Source organism: Theobroma cacao, chromosome 9 (genome assembly GCF_000208745.1).
Source record: "Theobroma cacao cultivar B97-61/B2 chromosome 9, Criollo_cocoa_genome_V2, whole genome shotgun sequence".
In the NCBI taxonomy this organism is placed as follows: domain Eukaryota; kingdom Viridiplantae; phylum Streptophyta; class Magnoliopsida; order Malvales; family Malvaceae; genus Theobroma; species Theobroma cacao.
The window spans coordinates 13864774-13878670 of NC_030858.1; the positions used below are offsets into that span (position 1 = coordinate 13864774).

At 34.4% G+C, this 13897-nt stretch overlaps 1 protein-coding gene across 1 annotated transcript; it reads right to left on the reverse strand.

Moving 5' to 3' along the window:
- On the reverse strand, nucleotides 7410-13664 carry LOC18589283. Its single transcript, XM_007014173.2, has 4 exons — nucleotides 13176-13664; nucleotides 12840-12937; nucleotides 7864-7933; nucleotides 7410-7750 (listed from the first exon to the last, which is right to left on the reverse strand). The coding sequence occupies exons 1-3, from the start codon at nucleotides 13444-13446 to the stop codon at nucleotides 7880-7882; spliced, it is 423 nt and encodes a 140-aa protein (XP_007014235.2). The 5' UTR covers nucleotides 13447-13664; the 3' UTR covers nucleotides 7410-7750; nucleotides 7864-7879.

Consider the following 13897-nt stretch of genomic DNA (forward strand, 5'->3'; position numbering starts at 1 on the left):
GTGGCACGTCAATTTGGGTTTGACCAACCAGCTCCGCTTGACTCTTCTTCAACTATCAGTTTTTCTTCTTGCGTTTCTTTATTTCTCATGGCAGGACTTCAACTTCATTTAGATAAACTTAAGAGTTGTACTGTCCCAGCGTTTGATAGAATTGGTATCCACATTTCTGGATGGTTTGCTTATTGAAGGGAATATGTTGAAGAATGGAGATCTTTTATTGTGCCTTTGACTAATCCCAGAACTTGTCTCTACACTCCTCTTATAAATAACTTCGATGTATCCTTACACTTAATTTCTCTCAAAAAGAAAAGAAATGTAAATGAAGAAGAAGATGATGCTCCTCACACTCTTACTCATCAAACAAAACATGTGCATCGAAAAGTAAGTTCATCCTTTATTTCTTTTTCTACTTTTTTTTTAAATTCATTTCCTCAACATACTTTTTTTTTGTAAAAAGAAACAACTGCGAAAGTAGAACTTAACTCGGTTGAAGAGGAAGAGACTTTTGAAGCTGAGACTGAGGAAGAATCATGTGACTCTGAATGTAGTGATGAATTTGATGATGAGTCTGTTGATGTTAATGAAGCAAAAGTTAAGGGTGAGCTAGCCCCTTTTGATGATTTCATTAATTTGGATGTTCTATTTCCTTTGCATGTTCGGAGCTCCACTATGAACCAAGTATAAACATATTACCATGTTACTTCAATTGATGTTGATCCATTTTTTTTTTAAATTAACATCATGCTTACTCCCAGATTATTCAATATGAGGCTATTCTTAATACTGAGGTTGTTCCCAATGCTGAGGCTATTCCTGTTGTTGAGGTTGTACCTGATGTTGGAGTTGATGCTAGAGCTATTCCTGATGTTGTCATCAATAATGTCGAAGCAACTCCAAATATTGAGGTTGTTCATGATGTTGGAGTTGTTACTAATGATGCTAGAGTTATTCTGATTAATTCTCGTGCTTCTTCCTCCCCAATGCCAACACAAAAAGATGCCACTAGTTTTTCTGATACTTAAGTAGCATATAGTGAACAGAATGGTAGGAAAGTTGACTTCCATGGTTTTCAAATATCTTTAGAATACATGGAATACTTGGAGCAAATTTTCAGTATAGAAGGGAATTTTGGAGTACCTCCTTTTTTAAGAATAAGGATGTCACTTGTTTAATGATGGAAGTGTTAGGTAAAGCTCTAGCCATTTCCTGTGCTCCATTAATGAGTACTTCACCAGAGGACTTGCAACAAATGTTACGGGATTTCGATGATGCTTGTAACGTTGGATTCAAACTTGAATGCCTCAATGATTGTAGATCTAGAGCCAAAGCTTTTCTCAACAAGTCTTCCTTGGAAAAAGAGTTGGAAGATATTGCAACAAAGATAGCTTCACTGAGAAAGCGTGAAGCTAAACTGTGATAACAATTAGATATCTTTGCGAACATTAAGAATAGTAACTCTTCTTTATGGAATATGTAGTCGGCTAGGCTTTTGCTTCCTATTTGCTTCTCCTTTACTTTTTTGAAAGCGCATTTGAGCTAGTACTTTGCTAATGATATATCATATCTTTATTTTCTTTTTGCAATAATAATAATATCATACGCATGTTGCGTACTTATTCCTATTTCGCACTATTGTATGTGGTCAAAAGGGAACTCTCAACTTTACATCAAGGAGATTAACTCTAACCTGATATATACGCATGTTGCGTACTTATTCTTATTTCGCACTATTGTATGTGGCCAAAAGGGAACTCTCAACTTTACATCAAGGAGATTAACTCTAACTTGATATGAAGGAGATTAATTCAACCCTTAAAATAAGTAAGCGTAAGAACTGCGGCCAATTTGTGAGTAATAAGCTAGGGCCAAGAAATGAGTAATAAAACTAGCGGCCAATAGCATAACATCATTACAACAAAATTATGAGTGATAAAGCTAGCGGCTGGAATATGAGTAATAAATTATGGTCAAAGAATAAGCGATAAAGCTTGCGACCAATAGAAAAATATCATTGCAGCCAAAATATGAGCGGTAAACCTTGCGATTGAAGTAAAAGTGATGAACTATGGTCAAAGAATGAGCAATAAAGCTGGCGACCAATAGTATAATATAATTATAGCCAAAATATAAGCGATAAAGCTAACGGCTGAATATGATTTTTTTTTTCAAATGTCAAATTGCAACATAGAGCAATAAAGAGTCAAAGTCATAGAAATATCATACATGAGCAAGAAGCGGGTTGTTCTGGACCCTGTTGTTCTCAATCAATAACTCTCCTGCTCACATTTTCTTTTGAAATATTCCTTTCTAAAAAGGACCTCTTCTTTCTCTACCTCCTTCTTAAATTGCATTCACTGTTAGAATATTCCTTCTCCCTTTGTTTGAGAATCGTATTTTTGGTTCTTCATGCCGCTTCCACCAGGGTAGCAAAAGTCGGAATAGATAAATTCTGTAAATGTAGCCTACACTCGTCAAACATTTTTTGAATGCAAACCGTTACCAGCTCCTTCTCATCATGAGACTCTTGTATATCCAACACCCTTTCTCTAAAGTGTTGGATGTATTCCATAAGGTCTTCTCTGGACATTTGATATTCTCTTCCCAAATCAAAGAGATTAACCTTCTCTTGAGTAGAGAAGAAGAACTTCTCCCCAAACATCCACATCAATTGCATTTTGTCAAGCCCAGCCCTAAATTATCTACCATGTTACACATGAAACTGATAGAATGATTGTATATTTGAACAGCCCCGGAAGAATATTTAAAAGTCGGTGTTGTGCTTAGAAGTACAAGTAAGTCGATTTATACCTCGAACTAATTAAAATAGAGATTTTAAGATGAAATTAAGAGTTTCACAATCCAGAGATGACTCAAAATGATAATTCGGAGTTCGAGAATCAATTTGGAGTCAAAACAAAATTTTCACTATTCAAGGGTAAAATGGTCATTTGCCACTTGGGGACAAAATGAGAATTTTAGAAAAGATTTTTTTGGCCCCATTTGACTTATTGGAGTATGATTTGAGGTTTAGAAGTGAAAAATTTTAATTTCGGTATAATTTAGAGTATAGAGGCGAAATGGTAATTTTACCACCTCGGGGGCAAATCAGTAAATTTTCACCCCCGACACTTATCAAGACCAAGAGATTTTATTCATCATGGAAATGGATAAACATGAGAAATGTGTGGTGGAGAATTAAAAAATTAAAAGTCAAATATTTAAAATTTGAACCAATAAGGAAATGCCATGTGTCATGTTTTTATTACTTTATTGTTTCTTTATAAAAAGGCATAAAAATCAGCCCATTTCTCCCATAATGGTCAACCAAACCAGAAGAGAAGAGAAATCAAGGAAGAACAAACCCTAGGTGGAGAAATTCAAGGGAAAATTGGTGAAAATTCAAGGAAACAAGTGACAAAAGGTAAAATTTCTTGATTTTGACTTATGATATACCTTTCCCATGCATTTCTCCTCATTTTTTATCGTTAAATTACATGTTTTCATGATGAATTCATTACTGGTTGGAATGGGTATGGAGAGAGAATGATGTTAGATTGATTTGATTCTAAGTTATGTTAGTGTTTTTAGTTAGTTAAGCATGTTTAGAAACAAAACAACAAGAAAAGAATCCATTTTCCCCATGAACCTACAATGGCCGAACCCTATGTGAAGTGTAGAAGTAATGAATTGATTTTGTGATCAAGTGAATTGGTTGAAAAATTGATGAAATGATGATTTATAGTGAGAAAATGGAATGGGAAAATTTTTAGTGATAGTGCACCACAATGGCCGAAATTTTCAACAAGAATTGTGAGGGTTGTTAGGCTGAATTTTAGATTATTGGAATTGTATTTAGTGAATTGAAATATTAGAAATGAAATGGAGCAATTTGAAGCCAAATCGGACACAATTGTCATTTAATCGGGTAATAGGTCGAATTAGGTCAGCACCTCATTTAAGCGATAGTCGGATAAGTTGCATATCATATCATGCATATACACTGAGCCTGAATTGATTTTATAATGGTCAAGCATTTATGTGATGAATTATGTATTATACATTGTGGATGAGTGGTGAGTAAATAACACTGGTAAAAGTACAGAGATTGTGCTTGAAGACTAGGATTAGGAGTACATCGACTCTTAGAACTGTGAGTAAACTTATTATCATCTTAATTATCTAGAGTAGTTTTATACAATTGTGTGATTTTATGGAAATGGATTTAAATGGTAAATTGCTATGTTTTAGGAAAAATTGTTATTTTATAAAATGATTTTATAAATTTTCTGAAAAATTGAATACTGGTTTTGAAAATAAAGTAATTGGAGACTGCCTGCTTGTGTTGTAAATTTATGGTTTTATATTGAATGGCTTATGACAATATATGAGCATGAATGTCTAAACTGATTTTTGATATTAGAATTATTTGTACTGTGTATTCAGCCTTGAGAGGCTAGGTTGCGATAAATTGTCATGTCATGCAGAAAAAAATTTTATAAATCAGGTGCTAGATAAAATAATCCATAGTCACTGCAGTGGTGGGGGTTTCCGTGGACTGCCTATGAGAGGGGCACGGTAACCCAATTATATATTTACCTCCGGGGGGAGATGTTGGATGAAGTATCTCATGAGGTAAAGATTTGAGTGCACTTCACGTGGACCACCGCGTGAGAGTGAGACTCAGGCAACGCCAAGGTATGGCTAAAATTTTGGATGTAAAGACATTTAACAGCCTTAGCGGACTCGATTGGGATAACCCTCGATCAAGGTATCCTTGATAACTGAGTATGAGAATGATTTTTGGCACGAGCCAAGCTTTTCAGCAAATCATAAGCCTAGTTGTTTATTTGGTTGAAATGAGTTGAAAGGTAATGAAATTACAATATGATGACTTATTTTAATTCGTCTCCATTTACTCGTCTTTAGATAGTTTATATGGTATCTGTTTACTCATTGGGATTTTATAATCTCACCACCCTCATTTCCTCACATTTCAGGCTCGGGGAATTTCATAGTTAGCTGACTTTGACAAGGACCTTCATTTGGACTTGAATCGGCAAAAATTATAGGTTTTCAGCTTCCGATATATTTTGGTTAGATGTGGGCTCACGTGTCACTGTAAAAGTAATTTTATGCTTTGGTTATATGCTTTATAGTATATATGAATATAATTAACTTTTACGCTATAAGAATTATTTACCGATAACTTTATAAAAACTTATTTTACAAGAAAATAGTTTATTTTATTAAATATTTTTATTATATTCAAATGGTCAAATTTTCACTTCAAATGAACGTTTTAGATACTTAATTTGTTTTTAAATCACTAAATATATATTTTCTGCTTACCTACTACATTTTTAGCAAGTTTTGATATTTTCGACGAAAAATGACGAAAATGCTCTTGTGAGCTAGAAAACAAAATGTTATGTTCTAATTTGGAAATGACTCGTAATCCTTCGAATTACGATATTTGATAACTATTGCTCACCGGAGAAGTGCGAAAGCTGATACGAGAGCCTTGTGAGGTTTCAATCGGCATTCGGGGTGAAGAATGTCTGTCGAGGCTTCACGGCGATTGTCACGGGCTCGATAAGAGTTTCGGGTCGTGACACATTTTCTCCATTTCCTTCATTCCCTTTAGTGTTTGTAACTATAGGTGCACTCTCATTAAAATGTATAGGTTGGGCTTGGAAAGTGGTGACAGTAGAAGACGCGAGTTGAAATATAATGTCCATCATTCGCCTATTATTGTCTTCCAATGTTTGCATCCTCTATTGAGAAGCTTGGATCATTTTCATCAGATCCTGAATGTAGGAAGGAACAAATACATCTTGGTTGCCAGTAGAACTTTCCATCTTTTCCAGTAACACAAAATTGTAATAGTAAAAGTCTTACTTAATGCAATCACTCATCCCTAGTGGAGTCACCAAAATGTAAAAGGCATTCTTGTGATAAGAAAAGGAAGCGTTGCAAACAAGTAAGGGATGTACCGAAGGTGGCGAAGAGGAAGATTGGGATGTTCCCGTAGTACTAAGTGTCGTGGCAGGTGGATGAGAACAATAAGAGAATTAAGGAATAGAAGAAAATTAGAGAAAAGCTCTCAAGTTGAGAATGTGTTAGCTCGGACGGGAAGAGAAGAGCCCCCTAAATAAATTGTGAGGCTCTATATATAGTGCTTAAAGTGGCGGTTACTTAAGAATAGGTTTTAATGTGCCTAATGAATAACATTATTATGCAGAACATTAATGTGAGTAACCATTACTGTAATTGGGTGTAATAAGACTTGTTCTTAAGTAAAAGGTAATAGAAAAAAGATACACATGAAAAGGTATAAAAGAAGAAGCTGTACGTGAATAAGTACAAGAGAAGAAGCTGTACGAGAACATGTATACGAGAACAAGGTAGGAGGGTGAAACACTTGTACTTCAGGAAAAGGTTAAGAGGAAGACCTCTTAACTACCTCCATATCTGAGCCACCAAGCCAAGCTCTTCAGAACATCTCACGATGAAAGTAATTCATGAACCTTGCCACTTATTCCGAGTTGCTTTCACTATCATCAAAGTGAAGTGGTTATTCTATTCGAAGTAGTTGTTCTACTTGTATTAGTTATTCCATATGGAGTAGTGTTTTACTTATTCTAGTTATTCTGCGTTAAGTAGTGCTTCACTTGTTCTAGGTGTTTTCTGTACAATATTATATTGTAATATAATTCTTTAGAAAATAGGTATTAACCAAAATCAAGTATCTATAGTAAGTAACAAAGACATGGAACATTTGATTTTGAGGATGGAGGAGAGGAATGAAATAGCTTACATAAAATGTAACTGTTAATGGTTCGCTGTTCATCATCAGGCAAACATAAATTTGGTGATATATTATTCTTGTTTCTCCTTTATCCGGTAACACAGGCAATCAAACTATATTATGAATTGCTGAAAAAAGTAGGACACATTTGTAAGGACTAAGGATTACATTTAAAATGACGTCGCCATGTAAACACATGCTTATGTAGTTTCTCTGAAAATCTTTTTTAGGTACAATCCCTGACAATAATCCAGTCTAATGAACTTCACAGAAACTGATGAAAGCAAAATCAGAATAATATTCTGGTACCCTCTTTTTGTACGGCTTCTCATCAATTAAGGTCAACTTTAGTAGATGTGTAAGAATTTCACTGCTTTCATCTTCACATGGTCATACACAATATGCAGCCTTTATTAAAAAATTAAAACCCGGAAAGCCAAGAAACTGAACAAGAGCCATTGCCACCCCAATAGAAGTTTACATATGTTGATCTTAAACCACCCAATATTTGGCAATCTGGGCCAACAAAATGAACCTGTGATATAATCGTCTCATTTGTCTCAAAGGGTTCATGCACATATATGAACGAGAGTGGGTAGAGAAAACGCAAGAACGAGAAATGATTGCTACAAAATAATGCTTTTAATAACATAAAAATACAATACATAAACAGTATGTCCTGAAGATTTGATAGTAATCTCAATACTAGAAATTGACTTCGTAAGGAGATTACACAACCCCTAGAAACTCCTAGCCTAGTACACAAATAAGCTCAGTTAGCTGCTGCAGTAGGTAGAGAAGCACATACAATCTGATCTGATCCCCAGAAGTCAACAGAGTTCTCTTCAAGAACCCAAATGTCTTTTTGGCCATTCCATACATTAAGTATATAGATATAATACAAAAAGGAGACACAACAAGCATCCTCACTTGGTGCAAGTTCTGCACAACAGAAACATCCACTGATTAGAACATCTCCCTACATATATATAAATAGCTTTGAAAAAGCAAAACAATAGACAAAGAAAAAGAGGGGACTTCAAATATCTCATTACCAGCCCAAGAAGTATGCTACACACTCTGTATTTTGCTTGACATTTCTTTCACTTTTACACCTTCCTTTTCCTGCAGCAACAAAATTTGAAAATGTTTAATTGAATCAATGTCACAGGCATCAAGTAGCAGTGATGAAAATCACAAGTAAACTTAACACAGCAAAAACAATTATATGAACAGTTTCACATATCACACATCAATGTTACTTCCACAGTGTGCGTCTCTAGTATAACTGAAGACAAAGCACTTCCAAAGGCTTAATCATTTTCAGACATTAAGTAGTGTTGAGGTTGCTGAACAAAAAAAAAAAAATAGTGTTGAAGTTCACATGTGAATGTGATGTCCCATATTGCTTAAAAGTGGGATGTAAAAAAAGGACATATATACATGGAAGACCCAAAAACGCATTTGCCTAGATTTTTTGGTTCAAGTAGCATCTAACGAGTATATATATCCCCTTTTGTCTGATCCCCATAGACTCAAGGTTTGGCTTATTTCCCCAACAAATTGGTTTTAGAGCTTCAGGTGCAACTTGATGCAACAGCCGACAAGTATGGTGATGCAGTATTTTTGTAACCCAAAAAGGTGATGCACCAGGATAACCTGGATGCACAAGAAATGTGTGGTTGAGTGTTGCCCTAAGGTGCGTGGGCAGCTAAGAAACAATGCGAAGGAGGTGCAATAGGGACAACCTTGACACAAGGAGATGTGTAAAAGTTGAGTGCTGATATAAGGGTACATGGGTAGTTGAGCAAAATAGCACAGTTTGCTCACACAATGGAGCTGATCACAACTCACAAGTGAATGAAGAAGATTTGTTGAGGCTCACATGTGAGTATGATATCTCACATCACTTATACGTGGGATGCCAAAGTGGGATATATACAGAGGACCCAAGAACCTACTAGCTTAGGCTTTTGGATGCAAGTGGTGTCCAACATGTACGTATGGTTAGTGTGCTCCCCATGAGCTTAAGGTTTGGTTTAACTCCCCAACAAAGTTCACCAGGTAACATCATATACCAATCTGAGAAGCACTACCCAAAAACAAGATGAAATGCGGCAACCACAGCATAGATTCAAACTTTTCTACATTATCAAGACAAATATTCGTGTATATAAAAGTATCGCAAGTAGAGGAAGACCAGTCTGCATATTTATACATAGTGAATCAAACCACATGCTTCTCCTCACTCCGTTTTCTCTAATTTTAATTCCCTCTTTACCTGGTTATTCCAATAAAAAAGTCCAAGTTTACTACAATTGGGACCAAATATCACTTAGCTAAAGAAGCTTTAAAATGTTATAAATGCTCCCTTGCCATACCATAATTCAGTGAAAAGCAAAGGTCTTATCATTATGCCATTTTTGAAACACAAATTTGTTTAGTTCCTTTGGCAAAATTCAAAGTGAAAGTGAAACTATGGCCTCCCACATTTAGGGTTAAGGAATGAAGCTCTAGGTTCCAAAAAGAAACTATAATAGTTCATTCCAGATCCCAAAAAGAAATCGCAATAGCATTGCAATCTGTCCTCACAATCGACAGCTCAATTAGTAATTTTTGCATACCTATGATGTTTAAAATACTTTGGACTATCTTGTGAAAAAAATAAAAAGGAGATTTTTTAACATACTCTTGATATCAGCCTTTTACATCCAGTAGATAATACCAGCTAGATCCTTGCTGGACACAAATAAGCTTGAACATCAACCAAGTGAGCCACATGAGTAAGATAGCCCTAACCACTAGCCACAAGAAGCATTTACCAAAGGGCAACCTCAAGATGAAATTCAAGACAGTTTCTGAAACAGTTTGCAACTATTTTATGCAAAATTACTTTTCCAAGCTTTAATATCCTACAAAAGACACCCAATAAATGCTAATTCTGAATAGTGAAAACATTCATCCCTTAGAGCATGTTTACTACCCAGACATATCTTGCTGTGAAGCCAAAGTACTTAACAGATCATCAAGCTACAAGTAATTTTTGGAAATTCCATCATTAACATGGTGAAAGATAAGAACAGCTCTTCAATGCCGTGAACCTTGGTGAACAAACCATGCACATGACTTTGAACTAAGGTGGCATTTGGTACTTTGCTGATAATGTGATTGCTGGGTTTGTGATTGCTGGGAAGATAGCATTACAGCGTTTGGTATACATGGTAATGTGATGATTGCACGAAATGTAATTATTGGGAAGATTACAATGTAGTGTTTGGTCTGTAAGTACTTTATTTGGAATGCAGTGTTAATTTACAAAATTACCCTTATATATGAAAAAATAAAGTTGAATAAACTTATATTTTTTTAATGTAAATTTTTATTTTTTCAAACTCTCTTAAAATAATAAAAAACAACATGACAAAAATAAAATAATATTTGAATACTAATTACTTAAATATTAAACTATGAAATTACTAAATATTTATTTTTATAATAATTTTTATAATAATGCCTAGAATTATCACACTAATAATAAAAAAATTATGGATTTTCAGCTTGAGAGGGGTGTATTTGTCCAACCTGTTTTCTTGTATATTGTAGTGTTTGGTTTGTAAGTACTTTATTTGGAATGCAGTGTTAATTTACGAAATTACCCTTATATATGAAAAACAAAGTTGAATAAAATTATATTTTTTTAATGTAAATTTTTAATTTTTCAAACACTCTTAAAATAATAAAAAATAACATGACAAAAATAAAATAATATTTGAATACTAATTATTTAAATATTAAACTATGAAATTACTAAATATTTATTTTTATAATAATTTTTATAATAATGCCTAGAATTATCACACTAATAATAAAAAAATTATGGATTTTCAGCTTGAGAGGGGTGTATTTGTCCAACCTGTTTTCTTGTATATTGTAGTGTTTGGTTTGTAAGTACTTTATTTGGAATGCAGTGTTAATTTACAAAATTACCCTTATATATGAAAAACAAAGTTGAATAAAATTTATATTTTTTAATGTAAATTTTTAATTTTTCAAACACTCTTAAAATAATAAAAAAAACATGACAAAAATAAAATAATATTTGAATACTAATTATTTAAATATTAAACTATGAAATTACTAAATATTTATTTTTATAATAATGCCTAGAATTATCACACTAATAATAAAAAACATTATGAATTTTAAGCTTGAGAGGGGTGTATTTGTCCAACCTGTTTTCTTGACTTTCCCTCTTCCATGGGAAGGTCGCTTTCCCTCCAGCTCAAGAGGGAATCACATTCCCTCTTGGGCCGGCAATGTTATTACGCTGGGAAAGTAACCTTCCCATCAAAGTACCATACCAAATGTGGTAAGGTCATTACATCCAATTCAACTCCCTGCAAAGTGCTTAACTTCCGCAATACCAAACGGGACCTAAAAGTAGCTAATAACTTCAGCAAAATTAGATGATATGTTGTGAATTTTAGGTGAAGATAACCTTCAAGAGGACAAGTGGAAGGGGATATTAGAGACTTTGCCCTGGGTTTCAAATAAAAAATGAACTGAAGAGAGAAACAGAGATGGAACATCAAAATCCTACATGCACAAGTTGCAAAAGCTCTAGGCATCCAACTCCATGAAGAACAAAATAAAAATGGGTTCTTTGCATTGTCCAAAAGCTTGTGGTTCAAAGCAGCAAGAATCCTTAACGTTTTATCTGAGGATGAGTAACTAAAACTACAGGTGGTAAATGTGCAGGTTCAGGTTGGACTCTTTTAGGTTCAGGTCACAATAGTTTTGGGTCATTCCAAGTTTGGGGCCTTTCAACTCAGGTCATTTTGGACCAGGTTGTCTCGAGCTCAGATCAGGTTCAGGTTCAAGTTGAAATAAAATTGGTATTTAAATTTTGCATTTTGTAAAATATCATTTAATTACAAATTCAATCATCCTAAATCTTAGTATTAAGTTCAAGCTATTATTGGTTTGGTTGGGATTGGACTTGAGTTTGTTTGTTGACTTTTAGATCACCTCAAGTCTGATCAAGTTTGGATTCGAGTTCATTCTGCCACCTCTAACCAAAACACTTTGATTCAAATTGAAACTATGCCCCCTAACTCTCACGAAAGATCATACATCACTGTCTAGCCTTCATAAAGTAATTCCAACTCTATGGCAATACCTACTGCACCATGCAAGTCTTCCTCACAAGTTAAACAAAAATATGAAGGATTCTAGACAAATGTTACTATAATTTTACTTAATAAATTGACCAGATCTTATTATCCATAATGCATCCTGAAAGCATAACTTCATGTTCAAGAAATCTTTTTTTATAATATTCTAGAGTCTTCCAAACCGGTTCTAGATATTAATCACTAGTGAGTAGTGACTACAATGCTGAGCTAAAAATCAAGTTTTAAATGTTTTTCTTTAGTTTCAAGAACAACCTAACTAGATCTATGACCCCAAGAGTTAGGTACATACTAATACTTGAAAGGTTTTTGATGTGTAAGATCTACTTTAGAGATCAGTAAGCCCCTCCCTCTCTCCATCTGGAAAAATAGATCCCTTTATCTCCTTTCTACTCGGTCTAGCACCATTTCCTCTAAAAGATCTAAAGATGCTAAATCGCTTTTTCCTTTTTGAAATACTAAAAACCATATGCAACCTTCATTTCACACATAGCATGTCTATAAAATCCAAGAAAGGAATGAAAGCAGGACACCATGCTCCCTTAACTAAGATCAAGCAACCAACTTTATACAATATTTAGAGACACCAAAACAAATTGAAGCATGAAAAAGTCCAACCTTTTAGGGTCAAATAATGTGAATGATATAATAAGGATATATCATTGCTTATAACAAAAGAACAGTGATTGCTTAGAAGCTACTTCCCAAGTACCCCTAGAGCAAGACTTTGTTTTCACCAAACTTAGCAACAATTCCAAACTAAAGGAGCTAAAAGTTACGACTTAGAGACTTAACTTTTCCTTAAAGATATACCATTAAACGAATTTATTTACGCTTACCAATCCCTTGCTCTCATAATAATCATCCAATGCCCACTGATACTTGGACTGATTTAAGCCAAACCAGCGAGCTAAATGGTCATCCAAGCTTGAATGAGCTGCAAAACAAAAAAAAAAGTAATAATACGTATCTGTTTATTGTCAAGAAAATGCAAACTATGAAGACAATTAAACTGTAGCTGATCCGCCATGCTAATGTAAAGCTTTGATTAATAAACCCGTTTCATTTCTTTTTTTCAAACTTCAAAAAAAAAAAAAAACAGATGCACATGCATTATAATTAACCCCAAAAGTTCTTTTTCTAAATAAAAAAAGTGAAGATAAAAAAGAAGATACCGTTTTGGACTTTAGAGGCAGCATTTTTGAAGAAACCCAGAAGGGAGCCATCAGAATTGGAAGCAACAAAAGACTTATCAAACTGTTGGGGCGGCGGCTGGACCGGGGGGGGAGGAGCAGCAGCAAAAGGAGGCGCGGCCACCTTCTTGGGAGATTCAAAGACAGGTGGTTCAGTGGGCGTAGGTGTAGAAGGCGGGGTAACGAATACAGTGTAGGGGCCGATCTTGCCGATCATGGGCGGAGGAGTAGAAGGGTCTCTGTTGATTGGCATTTTTTGGATTAAAAAGAATGGGAGGGAAAGGAAGATGAAGAAAATGAGAGTGAGATTGCGAGGGTTTGGGTGGCGAGAGACAGAGAAGAACAGAAGAGTGGGACAGCTGAGTGGGAACAGTTCCCTTCAGCCAAGTGGGGGAGGATTGTATACTATACTTTCGATGCTTTCTTAGATCTTTGTCTTTGATTGATGCTTTTATTCTCCCTTCTCTCTCCTTTCACTTTACTCTTTTCTTTTTTATAATTAAAAATATAATTACATCTCTAAATTTTTTTTATTTTTTATTATATTCAAATAATTTTTATATTTATAATTTATAATCCGATAAGGCTTACAATCAAAAAAATATACTTTGTAGCCTGTAATTTAAATGCCCTAAACCAGTTGGTATGGATGTTGTTATGATTTTTTGAACATATGAAATTAATTGAGTGGGAAATATCTTATG

What these genes read in the sequence shown, in the direction of transcription:
- LOC18589283 (XM_007014173.2), bottom strand. Translation starts at nt 13,446, where the DNA reads ATGCCAATCAACAGAGACCCTTCTACTCCTCCGCCCATGATCGGCAAG. An exon ending in TGCCTCTAAAGTCCAAAACG is followed by an intron (nt 12,938 to 13,175) that starts GTATCTTCTTTT and finishes TTTGTTTTGCAG; the next exon opens with CTCATTCAAGCTTGGATGAC. An exon ending in ATTATGAGAGCAAGGGATTG is followed by an intron (nt 7,934 to 12,839) that starts GTAAGCGTAAAT and finishes TTGTTGCTGCAG; the next exon opens with GAAAAGGAAGGTGTAAAAGT.